This window comes from Myodes glareolus, chromosome 7, assembly GCF_982192425.1.
Source record: "Myodes glareolus chromosome 7, mMyoGla1.1, whole genome shotgun sequence".
NCBI classification, from domain to species: domain Eukaryota; kingdom Metazoa; phylum Chordata; class Mammalia; order Rodentia; family Cricetidae; genus Myodes; species Myodes glareolus.
In genome coordinates this window covers 73,051,179-73,066,844 of record NC_142032.1, presented here as the reverse complement: position 1 = coordinate 73,066,844, position 15,666 = coordinate 73,051,179, and the positions used below count along the sequence as shown (strand labels likewise).

Genomic DNA, 15,666 nt, shown 5'->3' with positions numbered 1-15,666 from the left:
GTGAGTCTCCCACTTCCAGGACAATGATTATATGTTCAAACTTGGACAAGTCATGTGCAGACAAACACATTGTGGGGAGCTCAAGAGTACAATTGTGCCACTCCATATCCAGAAAATAAAGTTCCACAGCACTCCATCTCTTCCTCCAGGTTTTACACTTGCTTTAGTTTAAAGTTTTTTTTAATGTGGTCTTCATGATGAAGTATGAGTCATTAGAACCAACTATAACCTTATATAAAATCATGATAAACCTGTCTACCTTACATGCTACTCCCTGATCTTGGCAAGGAAACAGAAGTGCCCAATTAAAGGCTGAGCACTGAAGTTATTTGTTATCATGACTTTGGCCAGCTATGACCATTGCAAATAGAAGCTTCTTTGACTGAAGCTAAAACCAGTACTCATCACAACACATTTACTGAAATGTCAGTTTGACAGCGATGTTACATCCACTGAGCTAAACAGCAACTGCAGCTTTGCCGCTAGAACCCATCACCTCTGGTATGCTATGGTACAGAACTCATGCAGCAGCTTCAAATCCAATCAGAAAAGAGTTGGCTACACCGACAACAGGCATGCCTCTCTTACACCAGTGGATGTATCTTGCCTGGAAAGTCAGTACTGCAGCCTTCAGCATTTACAATGAGGAAAGTTGCTGCTGACAGCTCTCCCCCAGCAGCTTGCCTGGCATCTTCAAAGTCTATGGAAGCTAGCCATTGGGGAGAAAGCTTCCCACTCAGTTACAGCTTCATTTCTGCATGTCCTGCCAGCAAAATGTATGGTACCTTTAACAACAGAAAAGGTTTTCTTGTTTGCCATTCATATTTAGGAAATTAATATACTTAAATCATATGCCACAATGCAAAGATCAATGAAAGACAGCTTTTTTTAAAAAAAAAATCATTCTGTTCTCTGGGGTTTACACGCAGATGAAGCGTCAGCCTCAACAGAAGAGACCTCTTCAGGTAATGTCTTCAACTTATCACATCTAGTAGTTTAAACATAATCAGAGTTTCCCTACTTTTCATTAGAAAAATAATCTAAGTGTGCCTATTCTCCTATGGGTCTATAGCTATTTCTTCAACCTCAATAGAAGTAAGCTCTCCACCTGATAGACTCCTTTATTGTGCTGCTTGTGTATTCAGATAGTCTGTCATATTGTATTAAAAAATAACCCCAGTTAAGGATTACATTGTACAAAGATTTAAAAATGCAAAAATATCAATTTTCTGTGTGCTTATGTTCTTGTGTGATAGTGCATGCGTCTGTGATAGTGTACGCACACAATAGTGTTATTGCAGAAGGACAATGTTGGGCCTCAATTTTAGGAGTACTATCCATTTCCTTTGGGACAGATTCTCTCATTGGCCTGGAGCTCACTAAATAGGTTAGAGGGACTGGCTACAGGCACGGGGTTCCTCTTGCCTCTGTCTCCCAGTGCTGGGATGCAAGTACACATCACTCCAGGCAGCTTTACATGAGTTCTGGGAATTAATCTCAGACACAAGTTTTCAAGGCAAGTTTTTGACTGAGGTTTCTGTTCCACCAGGTTCCACAGCCAATTAGTCCCAAATAAACACACAGAGGTCAACATAAATCACAAACTGTCTGGCCTATTAGCTCAGGCTTCTTATTAACTCATAACTTATATTAACCCATAATTCTTGTCTGTGTTAGCCAAGTGGCTTGGTACCTTTTTTGGCAAGGCATTCTCATCTTGCTTCCTCTATGTCTGGATGACAACTGCTGACTGTGTCTTTTCTCTTCCCAGAATTCTCCCGTTCTCTTCAACCAGCCTCTCCTTCCTGCCTGGTCGCCCTGTCTATACTTCCTGCCTGGCTACTGGTCAATCTGCGTTTATTAAAAATAATACAAGTGACAGGATAAAAGGTCATTTTTCCACAGCATTTCCCCTCTTTTTTTAAAAAAAAATAAGACCTCTGAATTTAATATTCTTTGTTTACCTTCTGTCCTGACCATTGTCCATAACAACTTGTAACCAACATTCTAAACAAAGGCAAACATCCACAATCTATTTTTTGGGAATGTGGGCATAGTTTTCTAAGGTACTTCCTGCTGATTGGGGGCACTGATAATCTTATGGGGACCTAAAGAAAATTTTGAATTATGGTCAGGAATTATGTTTAAATTATGATTGCTTTTTTAAAAAAGGATGTGCTGTGGGACAATGGTCTTTTATCCTGTCACTTCTATTATTTTTAATAAACACTGATTGGTCAGTAGCCAGGCAGGAAGAATAGGTGGAGCAACCAGGCAGGAAGTAAAGGCAGGGCGATGAGAACAGGAGAATTCTGGGAAGAGAAAAGATCAATCTGCAGTCATCACCCAGCTGCAGAAGAAGCAAGACGAGAATGCCAAGCCACGTGGCTAACACAGACAAGAATTACAGGCTAATATAAGTTATAAGAGTTAATAAGAAGCCTGAGCTAATAGGCCAATCAGCATTTTATTAAACAAGTACAAGAAACAAATCTTACTGGGTAAAATCATTGTCCCACAGTAGCAAGTGCTTTACCTACTGAGCCATCTTCTCAACCCTAGATACTAAAATCACAGCTCCCTATTTTCTGACTTTCTACACAGACGCATCTTCAGTCTCCGCAGAAGATACCTCCTCTGGTAATGTTTTCTGCCTGTCATGATTTTATGTTAAACAAATGACAACCTTTTATCTTCCTACTTGGTAAATTATCCAACTATTTATTTCTTTTTGTCTGTAGCTACTTCTTCAGCCTCAGCGGAATCCAGCTCTTCAAATGGTAAGCCCCTCCCTTATGCTGCTTAGCCAATGAAGGAATTCCTTATGTGTTATGTTGTATCTGGACAGTAAACTCATTTAAAGTTCACGTTAATCATAAGTGAATGAAAACTACCCCAGCATCACTCGGCTCATTTCAGAGCATCAGTTCTCTGGGTTCACCCACAGATGCATCTTTATAGTCACAGCAGAGATCTCCTCTGGTGATCTTTTCACCCCATCACAGCTATAAAATGAAAAAGATCCCAGTTTTTCCTCTTTCTGTTTGGAAAGTGATCACACATACATTTCTTTTTCCTTTTGCTCAAAGATATGTCTTCAACCTCAGCAGAAGGGAGGAGTGAAGAGCCCAGTGGTAATGTACTTCACTGCGTTGTTTTAAATAATAAGTGATGTTTGTTTTAAATTTTAGCACATGTTAATTTTACATGATAATCTCATGCTTGTGTATAGTGTGCTTTGATTATATTCACCTCTGTCTCTCTCCCCTGTGCCCCTCATACTTTTACTAATTCTGTTCCCATTCCTAGATACACCATCTTCTACTTCATGCTTTTATTTTATAAACTAATCGGTTTAATTATGGTTACTTAGCAAAGCATAGGTGAGGGATTGCTTAAAAGGGCACAGACAACTTATCAGTGGCCACGACACTGAAGATAGCCCCACCCCACCCCCTTACTCTCCCTCAGCAACCATCAACTGCCTCGGGGAGGGATTAGGCCTCATGAGCATCTCTCTCCACAATGGGATGACGATAAACCCAATCTTGTGCAAGTTTTGTGTAAATAATCATAGCTTCTGAGAGACAAGAGTGCAACATCTATGTTTTCCCCAGAAGACAATGTTCTAGAATGCCTGAAGATTTCCTCCTACTGTTACTTTCTTTCTTCTCCCTTTCCCATTATTTTCCTGAGACCTGGGGAGGTCATATTGAAGACTCATTTTGGGATAAGCATACAGTTCACTTATTCTCAGCACTTTGACCAGTTGTAAGTCTCTGCAAAACCCACAAACCCTTGCAAAAGTAAACTTCTCTGCAAAAGCCAGAAACAACACCAACCTATAGGTGTGTCCGTAAGTATTTAGGAGTCAATTTCACAGTCACATTGTGTGCACTTAGCAACACAACTGCAGTACCTTCCCCGCTGCGACAGATCACCTACACAGACTAGGTTTGCAATACTAGATATAAATTCCCTTCCTTGGAGAGGGCTTCAAACCCAGTCAGAAAGCAGTAGGTTACCCCTGTAACCGTCATGAACTCTTTTACCTGTGAGCACATCACGTCTAACATGATGCTAGCACAGCATTAAAGGTTCACAGCTGAGTAAGGCTTTTTATGACAATCATCCCCCAGCCGCCTAAATAGAACCTTCCAGCACTGTGAAAACTAGTTAGCAGAGAGAAAGCTTCCAGTTCAGGGTCAGTTTTACTTCATATCCTGCACCCCAAGAATTTGTCTCTTCATTAATGTACATGTGTTTCTTATGTTCGTATCGTATTTGGAAAAATGAACCTACTTAACGGTTGTATTCACCACAAACCAAAGACCAATGTAAAGACTCTATTTTTAAGCATCATGCTTTGTGCTTGTACGCAGATGCGTCTTCCACCTCTGCAGAAGAGACATCCTCTGGTAACGCTTTCTATCACATCTATTAAGGTAAGCACAGTTCAGACTTTCCCCTATTTGGCAAATGGGTACAGTTGTGTTTCTCCTTTTTATCTCCAGATACATCAACCTCAGCAGAATCCAGTTCTACAACTGGTAAGTCCCCCGTCCTGCTGCTTGATATACTGGGCTGAGTTTCCCATTTGTGAAATTAAAGTTAGACAATGAACTATTTTAATGATCACTCTGACATCAAATACAGATCAATGAAAGAAAGCTCATTTTAAAGTACTCCCTTCTCTGGGTTCCTCCACAGATCCATCTTCAACCTCAGCAGAAGAGGCAAGCTCCTCTGGTAATGTTTTCACTTATCACATTTCTTCTTTTGAAAAAAAGATTCATAATTTATTTTGGCCGCTTTTTAAAACATTGGCAGATATGGTGATTGGTTTCAGTGTGCCATTTTTATACGCTTTGTTGTCATCACCCCCACACAGCGTATTTGTAACACTCCATCCCAGGAAGCCCCTTTCTGTGCGGTCACGTGCTCTATTACCACTTTTCTTTCTTAAAACGTTTCTCCTCCGACAGCCCTTCTTTTGTTTGTTGACCTACATCTGCCCGTGTGTGTGTGTGTATGTGTGTGTGTGTATTTAAAACTAAAACCTGCACATGAGAGAGAATGTGGTTTTTCTCTTTCTGAGTTTGTTAAGTCATATAATAATTTGCAATTCCATCGAGTTTCATTTTTCTTTATAGCTGAATAAAATTCCATTGTGTGTGTGTACCACACTTTCATTATCCACCCATTTGGTAATGAATCTCTAGATCCTGTGAATATCGTAGCACTAAACATGAATGTGCAAGTGTCTCTGTGGTAGGACTGAGATTCCTTGGGTATGCATTGAGCAGTAGCATACTTGGGTCATATGGTAGTTCTAATTTTAGTTTTTTGAGAACCATCCACATGAATTTCATAGTGGCTCTACCTGTTTTCACTTCCACGAGTAGTGAATGAATTTTCCCCACATCTTCATCAACATTTGGTCATTGAATTTCTTGATGACAGCCATTCTGAATGTGTCAAGAAGGAAGTAGTCTTTTTTAAAAATTATGTGTATGAGTCTTATGTAAGTGTGTAAAGATGTGAAGGCAGGTGCTCTCTGAGTCCAGAAGAGGCTATTGAATCTCTGGAGCTGGCCTTACAAGCACTGATGTGGATCCTGGAGACTGAGCTTGAGTCCTCTGCAAGAGCAGACCTTGTTCTTAACCACTGCCATCTCTTCAGCCCTAGGAGTACTCTTACCTTGCACTTTCCTGATGGGTCAAGGATGGTGAGCAACTTCAAACATATTTGTTGGATATTTGCATTTCTTCCTTGTTGAACTGTCTATTTCAATGTCAGTCCATCCTTTGATTGACAGTTTTAGGACCCAGGGATTTCATTTCGCAGTCCTTCATGTATTCTAGAATACAGCCACCTGTCTGAGTTAGCTAGAGATGTTCTCCCATTTTGTGAACCGTGTGCTCACTCTGCTGATGGTTTCCTTTGCTGTACAGAAGCTTTTAAATTTCATGTAGTCCAATTTTTAAAATTATTTAATTCAATTATTCTGTTAATAGAGTACTGTACAGAAGGTTGCTGCCTATTTCTGCATCTATGAGCATTTTTCCCCCAAGTTGTCTTCCTGAAGTTTCCACATTTTATCTTTTACTTTAAGTCCTTGATCTATCTTGAATGGATTTTGTACGGAGAGTGAGAGATACAGATCTAATTCTATCCTTCTGTAGCTTCCAAACTTGTTGACCACGTCTTTTCTATCATGTGTTATTTCCTGACCCCAAGGGTTAAGATTTTATTTACTAAGCCTTTTCTTGTTGCTGAACATAAACTAAAAGTGTTGTTACAATCTTGGAGTAACTGGTCAACACAGTTGCCTGAACAATGGTAACTATCCACACTTCAGCAAGAGACTTACATGAAAAATGAACAACCTTTACAGTTTTGTTGGAGCAGGGTTCCCAAGATTGGTGTTGACGATTACTACTGCCAATGAGAGGTTAAGTGGGGGAGAGCAGAGTGTCACGGGAACACTCATTGGCTCCTAGAGTGGGTGGGTCTCCTGGACTTTGTGTCATGGCTTTTCTCAACATCTACCAAAGCTACAAACAACCCACCAATGCAGATCAACCAACTGATTCTGGTTTTGCATGGGACTTGATGTATTAATAATTTTCTCCTTCATCATCTGTTCTCTCTCCCCTCTCCTCTCCTCTCCTCTCCTCTCCTCTCCTCTCCTCTCCTCTCCTCTCCTCTCCTCTCCTCTCCATCTTTCCTGCTTTTTTCCTCATCTGCATCTTCATCAGCTTCTCTGTCATGTCCTTATTCTTCCCCTTCACCGACGGCTTCAGGTTTGCCATCTTCTCCTTCTGTACCGTCCTTCTTCTCTTCATCAAACTCTTCTTTCTCACTGTCCTCATCTTATTCTTCATCCTCCTCCTCTTCATCATAGCATCAAACTCTGCATCTGAGTCAGGGGATTACTGGTTTTCTTGGTGACAGTCAGTTGGTACAGGAGATTTAGAACACTCTCTCAGTAATTATTCAGATTAGTAGCTGCATGTTCAACAAATCCACATTATTTTTAGATTTCCCAAGGTTTTAAAGGTTTCAAAGTGCTGATATCTTTCCATATATTTCCACTTAGATCTAGATGTGTGCGATTTAAATGTGTCTTTCTCAGTATGTCCAGACCTCTAGATATTCTACTGTCTCTCAGCTCAAGCTTTTTAATTTTAGAACCACGAGACTATTTGAACCTGACATCAAGCTTACACTAATTAAAACAAAAAAAATCTAAATTCACAAATTTTGCTGTTGGACTCTAGAGTTTCCCATCATTTGATTTTCAATTATTCAGGACAATCTCCCTGACAGCTGGTTCCTCAGCTTTTGGTGGATCATCTTCCTCATGCCCATGGTCCCTTTGTGCCTTGTCTTCAAATTTAACTTCCCATGGAGGGAGTGAAGATGGAAGTGGTGGCCTCGACTGGGTGGCAAGGACTGTGAGAGGAGTTGGCTGGCAGTCCAGTCTGCAACAGCAAAAGGCACGCAGTTGTCCCTCTGCTGATGAGCGTGGCCTCGAGACTTCTTCTGTCCCATAAGTTCCTAGGCTTGATCTCTTGCAAGTTGAGTCATACTTGTTAATTTTTCCTCTTAATATGTTTCAGGCTGTGTTATTGTCTCAGCTTGTTGTAGAACCCTGACATTCGTTCTTCTGCTTGGTCTTGTCCAAAGGGGATGCCTTCTGCCAGGCTTTTACTTGACAGACTCTTTTACTTTCAGGATTTCCATTGGCTTTTCCAGTGCCAGTCCTGTGAATGGTTCACAGCTAATACCGGCCAGGAGGTCAGCCCCGGGGACAGTGTCCCAGCGGGGCCAGCAGCAGGCTGACCAACTCCTTTTCTTGCTTCAGCCCACATTCCATTCAGATGTGACCTAGTCGCCCAGAGTGCCCTTTGTGGGATACGCTCTCTGAGAAATACAGCTCACAGGTCAGAGAGCTGTCCGGAGCGCTGTAGGGCACACTCAATCCTTCTCCCCAGTTATGTTCATGCGGACACAACACAGGTTCTAATTCCCCATCTTATCCAGAAGTTTCACATTTATTAAACACAAGGAGAGCCTTTCCCTTTCTATCTGGCAAATGTCATCATTATGTCTCATTTTTTTTTTATAGATACTTCTTCAGCCTCAGCAGAAGCAAGCTCTCCAAATGGTAAATCTCCATTGTGCTATTTAAACTAAAGAGATGAGTTTCTTATTTATTAGGTTTATTTCAAAACTGAATCTGCTTAACAATCCTATTGACCACAAAGTAAAGGTAGTGAAAACTGCCCTCTGTGTCATTCAGTAGAATTTCAAACATCCTGTTCTTTGGGTTTATGCACAGATGCAACTTCAGTCACATAGAGATGTCTGGGAATCTTTTCAGCCTGTCACATTTCTTACGTTAAACAGTCAGGGCTTTCTGCTTTCTTTATTTCTTCCTTCCTTCCTTCCTTCCTTCCTTCCTTCCTTCCTTCCTTCCTTCCTTTCTTTCTTTCTTTCTTTCTTTCTTTCTTTCTTTCTTTCTTTTTCTGACAAATGAACCTAGCTCTGTCTCTCCACTCTTTGTCTGTAGATACTTCTTCAACCTCAGCAGAACTGACCTCTCCAGGTGGTTAAGTCCTCAGTGTTGTCTTCAAACTTCGTAATGGGCTTCTTGTTTATCATGTTGTATTGATAAAATGAGCCTGTTTAATGATTCCCCTTGTCATCAAATAAATATTAATGCAACGACATTCACTTAAGGCATTGTGTTCTCTGGTTTACACTGAGATGCTGCCAAGATCTCTGGGAATCTGTCCAGCCTGCCACCTTTCTTAACTGAAACACAACTATAGCTTTTGCTCTTTCTATTTGGAAATGAAACCTCTGTGTCCTAAACTTTGTCTTCAAAATAAGCTTGACATGCACAGAAAACCCAGATCCTCCCCACAGAGATGGTATCCATGTTTTCTTCACTCAGTCACAGACGCCAAAGAGTCCCTTCCACAGAGGCACCTTTTGCCCATGTCCTAGTATTGATCAGATGAACCTGAGGGAAGCTGGGAAGAGGGTCCACATCTCATTTGATTGGTTGTGTTGTTTCAGATCATGCTTTGACCCAATCAGCATACCAGAACACACACACACACACACACACACACACACACACACACACACACCCCAAATAGGTTGTGACAAGAATTCTTTTTATTTGTTCTTTTGTTTTACATCATACTGTTGGTCAAATCAAAACATTCTTCTCCCTTTTCCACTTTAGCCGAGGCCCCTTCTTCCCTGGGCATGTTCCCTGCTCATTGCAGCTCCCATGGGAGCCACTTTCTGTGCATCATCAGTCAAACAAAAACAGCCCAGAACAGCACTGCTCATAGCTCCTGTTTCTCCAGGAGAAGTCAGAAGAGAGGAAATCGGTGATGAGAGAGGCCACTCAGCTCCCCTAGAAGGAGCACAACAGGCCTCCACAGCTTATAACACTGAATTCTGTGCTGGCCGGTAGATACTGGGGATGGGATGAACAGGCTAATGGAGCCTCAGCCGTAGAGCCAGGAGGAGAGTGGAGAAATGATCTCTTAGATTCAGAGGAAAAGGAGTCACAGAGAGGAAGCATTCTTGCTTAAGATCACAGAGCTAAGGCCAGACAAACCAGGTTCACAGCTCTCGGCCAAGGCCCTTCCAAGGCCCAGGACTCGCTGGAGAATCCTCTGACCCCTGTGACATTTCTGTCTTCAGAAATAAGCCCTCTGATGCTCTGTCTGTTGTTAATGTGACCCTAAACCCTTACCTTCCTTATTTTCCAGTTCACCACCCTGAGCCCAGCATGAATGCAATCCTCACTTATGCTCCCCAAATACAGAGCAGTTAGAAAGAGCACGGGGCTCTGGTCTTGAGGGTTATGAAGAGAATGGCTGTTCCTGTTACACAGGAGACTTCCTCTGAAGTCTCCATTTTTTTTTCAATGCTAAAGCAGTGCTAAAAATTTCTCAGATTAGTCTTTGTAAGAGTTAAGGGAGTGGCTTATCTGGCACGCTGGAACTGTGCACCAGAAGAATCATCGTAAGCCATGTTCCACAGCACCAACTTCTCATCCACCCTGCCATGCCGACACACAGAAACACACATGATAAATGCATACTGCTCTGGAATAGGCTATTATTGTAGACCTGACGTCTAATGTAAAATGTCAATGACGTCACATACCAATCCCTTCTTTACACTGCTTTTTTTTTTCAGACCCAGTTCCGACCCTGACAAAAGTGACTCCGCCACCTGGTAACGATCGCCGTGCTTGTTGCTGGAGCAAAGCTCCGTCCTCTACTTCATGCCATCCCGTTCCATCTCATCATCTGTTGTAACTTTTCTTCCTGGCTTCCCTCTCTGTAGTTGAATAGAATATTCCATCTTTCTCACTTAAAATTGCACCTGAGGAACATCATCCTCCCCTTTGTTCTCTGCCCTTTTAAAATGTTCCCTAATGCCGGATACGGTGGAACACACCGTTGATCGCCGTTATTCAGGAGGCAGAGGCCCGTGAGGTTCTGTGGGTTGGAATCAGCTTAGTCTATATGAGAAGGTCCAGGGGCTAGCCAGGACTAAGAAGTGAGACTTTGTCTTCAAAAAAAGTTGCCTATAAAATCGAATGGGTGTTTTTCCTTGAAAAGAAAAAAAGCATATAAAGTTCTTTTTTGAGCACTTAACAAATTGTTTTACTCTTGGAGAATACACAAAACATAACAATATTTGTCATAGTTTGATACCATAATATCATATCAAACAAACATCATGGACTGCATTCCTGTGCTCGATGGATTGGGATCTGAAATAAGAGAGAGCTTCCTCTTCAGCTTGAAGCTGAAACGTGAGCCTGTGAGGGTACCCATTTGTAAACCTCTAACCTTTTACGTTGATGAGACAATGACCCCTTTGCCTGGCAGGCTTTGTTTCCTTCTACTCACTAATATAATAAAGCGCCTGTTGATACCGTCAGGATCACATTTCTTTTTCTCATAGGTTTCTTACACCTTACAGGAAGAGGGTTACGAGCCTGTAGGTGTATTACATGCCAACACATGCACAACATGGATCACACAGGCTTGACAGTCATCTTCAGGACCTCCTTCTGAAGACACCCATGTGTATTCATGAGTTGTACTTTTTTCATTGCTCAGTGCAAGTCAGGACCTCACACGTGCTGGGCCAACACTCTCTCCAATGAACTTCACCCTTGACCCATTATCTTAGCTACTCACGTATCTTTCTTTTGGTATTATAATACCAAGTAGGCCAAGAGAGTGCAGGTAGCATAGACCTTCACACTGTAGTCAGAACTAATGCCTGTGGATTTAATATTCACTAAGCCTTTTCTTTGGGCCAAACAGTGCAGGGCTGACTACAGAGACAAATCACCTGGTAACTGTCTGTAAAATAGCACTTCACAGATACAGTCATGTGTATATGGTAATACAGTCATACCTCCCACAGAGATGTTTCAGTCAACATATGCACATACAACAGCAACTTTTAGACTGTGTCCTAGTGACCCCACAGCCGACTTCTTGTGTGTAACAACTAAGTTTCCTAACTGCACATTTCTCACGATGGATCCTCGTGAGTAAACAACATAGTTGTATAGGTTTTGCTTTTATACTGTTTTCTATTCAAAATTAAGCTTTTTTTGAAGTAGATATATGTGGTAGTGCCTTGTGGATGAACACCGAGGTTGCTGCCAGTGTACAACTCCTGGAGAATCCTGTGGGAGCTCAGTCTGTGTATAAGGGTAGAATGGCTAAATTACATAATACAGCTTTGTTGTTAAGGTGTTGTCTCTTAAGAATACTAGTATTAGCCGGGTAGTGGTGGCGCACGCCTTTAATCCCAGCACTCGGGAGGCCGAGGCAAGAGGATCTCTGTGAGTTCAAGGACAGCCTGGTCTACAGGAGCTAGTTCCAGGATAGGCACCAAAGCTACAGAGAAACTTTGTCTCAAAAAAAAAAAAAAAAACAGCAACAGAAAGAATACTCGTATTAAGTGTAATTTAGGGGTATAGAGAAGGACCTCACTGCAAGAGTCTCCCTGAGATAGTGTCTACTATTGAAACTGGACTTGAACTTCTGACTTCTCTCACTCCACAGACCTGCCTCTGCGCCTGGTAGGCGGGCGAAACCGCTGTGAGGGCCGGGTGGAGGTGCGGCACCAGGGGGTGTGGGGAACCGTATGCGATGACCGCTGGAACATCAAGAATGCCCGAGTTGTATGCCGTCTCCTGGGCTGTGGTCATGCAGTGGGCGCCCCTGGCAGAAGCCGCTTTGGGGCAGGCACAGGCCCCATCCTGATGAATGAAGTGCGCTGCTCCGGCCTGGAGGACTCTCTGGAGAGCTGTGCCCACGCTGGCTGGATAAGGCACAACTGCCACCACCGTGAGGATGCCAGTGTGGTCTGTGCAGGTAGGGCTCCTGTGCAGGTAGGAGCCTAGGTCTGTAAAAGTCCCAGGTCCTGCCTCAGCACCACCCATCATTTGGCCATTCATCACATTTTAGGACAAAGAGCTAGTGGTAGTGACATTCTGATCCTTGGCCTGACTTCGTTAATGAATGAGCCTGCTCTAATCCCAGCTCTAAAGAAGAGAATGACAGTGTCATAGATTTATTAAGACATAGCAATTGCTGTGGCCAGGCACAGTTCATCCTGTTACATTCTCAGTCTCTGTGCTTATCTAGGGTCCCATCCTGGAGACATTATGTAACCCTCGGAGTCTAAAACACCCTCCACAGTGTCCCGGCTTCACTGTGTCCTTTGCATCAAAGCTGTTAGCCTGTATCTTCCCTGGAGTATAGTGTATCATCAGCTGTGTCTGGCTTGGCATTCTGACCACCACCTGTATGGTCCAGTACCTCCTTCTGATCATTCTAAGTTACCCCCAAATTGGCCCATGACAATTTCAGAGAGTTGGGGAATTCTAAGACTTGAAGAATCCTGAATTCACCTCATCTATTCTGTTGCCACTTTTATTACAGGTAAACAAACCGTGGTCATTGCTTTTGCCTTGAATAAGCCCTGTTTCGTATAGACGTGGGCCCCAAATAGAAACAACATCAGAGCCCCTGAAGCCAAGCACTACCCAAGAAACAGAAGCTATGTCTACCTATTCTGAAGTCTGCACCTTCCAGATGTTGGTTGTTCTCATGCCTCTTCACAGTTCAGCCTTCCCCCTCAGAAGCCCACTTTTAATAAGGACCCACACACTGTGCTTGGACTGTACACTAAGGTGGCCTCATTTCAACCATGTCCCATGCCAAAGGGATCTATTGTATCTAAAGCCCTTGAGTGAATTTGATGCACATTTCCTGGTCTCAGCTGTGGCCCTGGGACACTGTTTGGTCTTGATTCTGAGCCAGAGAAATCCTTGATATCCTGAGAATTCATTTTTCTCCTCCTGGGGCCCCGAGCATGCTTGGATATAGAAAGAGACAGAAACCAGAGTTCGCCCATGCAGTGGGGTTTGCAGTCCCCATTATTCTGTTGCCACAAACCTTGATACTGATAACACCTGTGTTCTCAGCACCACTTCACCTGGGTCAGGTTCCTTCTCTGTCTCTTTATGTTGCATGTTCTGGGATGTCCTCATGCCTTCACACTCCAGCTGCAATGGTTTGGAGGGTGGACAGTCCTCCTCCGGTGTTTCAGACCTGTGACAGTCACTTTTCATCTCTCCCAAACAGGTCAAACTGACTCTCCTGTGCCCAAGGATAATGGTAAGTCATCCTCCTCCTGGGGTAAGGAGCTGATTGGGGAAGGAGCTAAGAGAGTAGCTGAGTGGAGAGAAAAAGCAGACTAGGAGGCAGGCCCACTTGCCTAGACAGCAGAAGGTCTGTGAAGAAGTCCCTTTGTACTTGGGCTCTCCTCATTTTTGCTCCCACACTTCTTCCAGCTTCTTCTCTGTGTAATGGTCGAGACAGATACAAGTTCAGACTGAGCAAGTCATGAGTTCTCCTTTAGTCTCCTGGGCAAGGCTCTGACCTGTGGCTTATGGGGTATTGGTTGTAAGCAGGATTCCCTATTGATATGGCCTGATTTCAAAGCCTTTATTTTTTGAGAATATTAGCAAAGCCAAAAAAGCCAGGGCTGTGGAGATGCCTCTGTTGGTAGAGTATTTGCCATGAAAGCATGAGGACTTGTTTGATACTGAGCAGCCACATAAAAGTCAAGAACAGTTGTAGGTATCTGTAATCCCATCCCTAGGAAGGTGAGGACAGGAGGAGGATCCTGGGGACTTACTGGTCAACCAGTCTAACCAAACCAGCAAATTCCAGGTTAAATGAGAGACCTTTCTCAAAAACTACTAGACAGTCATCAAGGAAGATATCCAACATTCACCTATGACCTCCTACACACACACACACACACACACACACACACACACACACCACATCAGTGGAAGTAAAGCCAAGGTGATAGAGTAAAGTAAATCAGTGGTTGTCAACCTTCCTAGCACTGTCGCCCTCTAATACAGTTCCTCATGCTATGGGGAGCCCCAATCATAAAATTACTTGTTGTTTCTTCATAACTATAATTTTGATACTGTTATGAGCTGTAGTGTAAATATCTGATATGCAACCCATCATTAAGAACCACTGGAGTCAGGGATGCAGAGCAGGCCCAGCCCACCTCAGAGTACTGCCTGTAGTGCATATGGACAGCCCCTGAGCTACACATCCATGTACCAGCTTCCCTCTCTCTCCTGCAGCTCAGCTGTCCTGTTTGCCTCACCTCTTCCAAGCCGTCATTGACCGAGGTTATCTCCGGAGATTAGGCTACTCTTCCTGGGACATCCATTTAAATGATAGGATGTGTCGCCCCCAAGTCACTGGGCGTTACCTCATCTTCAATATTCCTTATGGCCACTGTGGCACCATCAGGCAGGTAAGAGGCTGACAGCAAAGCAATGACCTTCATGGATGGAGTCCAAGAAGGGAAGCTTAGAAAATTGAACTTCCTGTTAAAACATGTGGAAGATAGGGAAAGAAGCTGCTTCATTTATGAAGCGGCTCACTCATTTGCCTGATGTTCCCCCATTTGGAGAATTTCAGATACATATTCATCCTGAGATGAGGCAGAACGAGTATTGAGTGCAGTGATGTGGACAGTGTGTTGGGTGTGATGGCTGGACAGGTGATGACTGGGCTGACAATATTCTCCCAGCTTCAAAGCCAGCGGTTCTCATAACATGCTTCTTGACTGAATGTTATATCTACCACGAGCATGGTAGTGTGCTGGGGATGAGGGAGGAAAGGTTGTCTGTCTGCTGTGTCTCTAACTAAGCAACTAGTTATGTTCCACACTATAGACAGCAAACATCTAGGATATTCTGGAGCCATTAAATACATGTGTCTATTAATTCTCTGCAACCACCTTCTTAGATCATGAAACAATAGCACTGATATTAAGGACACCCATGTATATACGAAGGAACTGTTCCACCATGACACCCCGTCAGTATATTTGGCAGTGATGTGATCCAAAACATGATCCTGACACTGTTTTCCTGCTTCCCTGTTTGTCCGTATGCAAAAGGCTCACCTGATACTGTGGAGGTAGCATTCATTCAAACCGACTACGTGAGGCATCCAACATAAGCTCGCTTCCATTTTGTCTGCTGCTTGATTATAC

At 43.1% G+C, this 15,666-nt stretch overlaps 1 protein-coding gene across 1 annotated transcript in view; it reads left to right on the top strand.

Moving 5' to 3' along the window:
* Positions 1-15,666, top strand: part of LOC125413694 (scavenger receptor cysteine-rich domain-containing protein DMBT1) — a 104,791-nt gene that overhangs the window by 83,790 nt on the left and 5,335 nt on the right. Inside the window, exons 59-70 of the mRNA XM_087908694.1 lie at positions 930-965; positions 2,605-2,640; positions 2,742-2,780; positions 3,090-3,134; positions 4,383-4,418; positions 4,515-4,550; positions 4,711-4,749; positions 8,135-8,173; positions 10,234-10,272; positions 12,132-12,443; positions 13,719-13,751; positions 14,744-14,919. Of these exons, the coding sequence (XP_087764820.1) occupies positions 930-965; positions 2,605-2,640; positions 2,742-2,780; positions 3,090-3,134; positions 4,383-4,418; positions 4,515-4,550; positions 4,711-4,749; positions 8,135-8,173; positions 10,234-10,272; positions 12,132-12,443; positions 13,719-13,751; positions 14,744-14,919 (866 nt within the window). The remainder of the gene's footprint in view (positions 1-929; positions 966-2,604; positions 2,641-2,741; positions 2,781-3,089; positions 3,135-4,382; positions 4,419-4,514; positions 4,551-4,710; positions 4,750-8,134; positions 8,174-10,233; positions 10,273-12,131; positions 12,444-13,718; positions 13,752-14,743; positions 14,920-15,666) is intronic.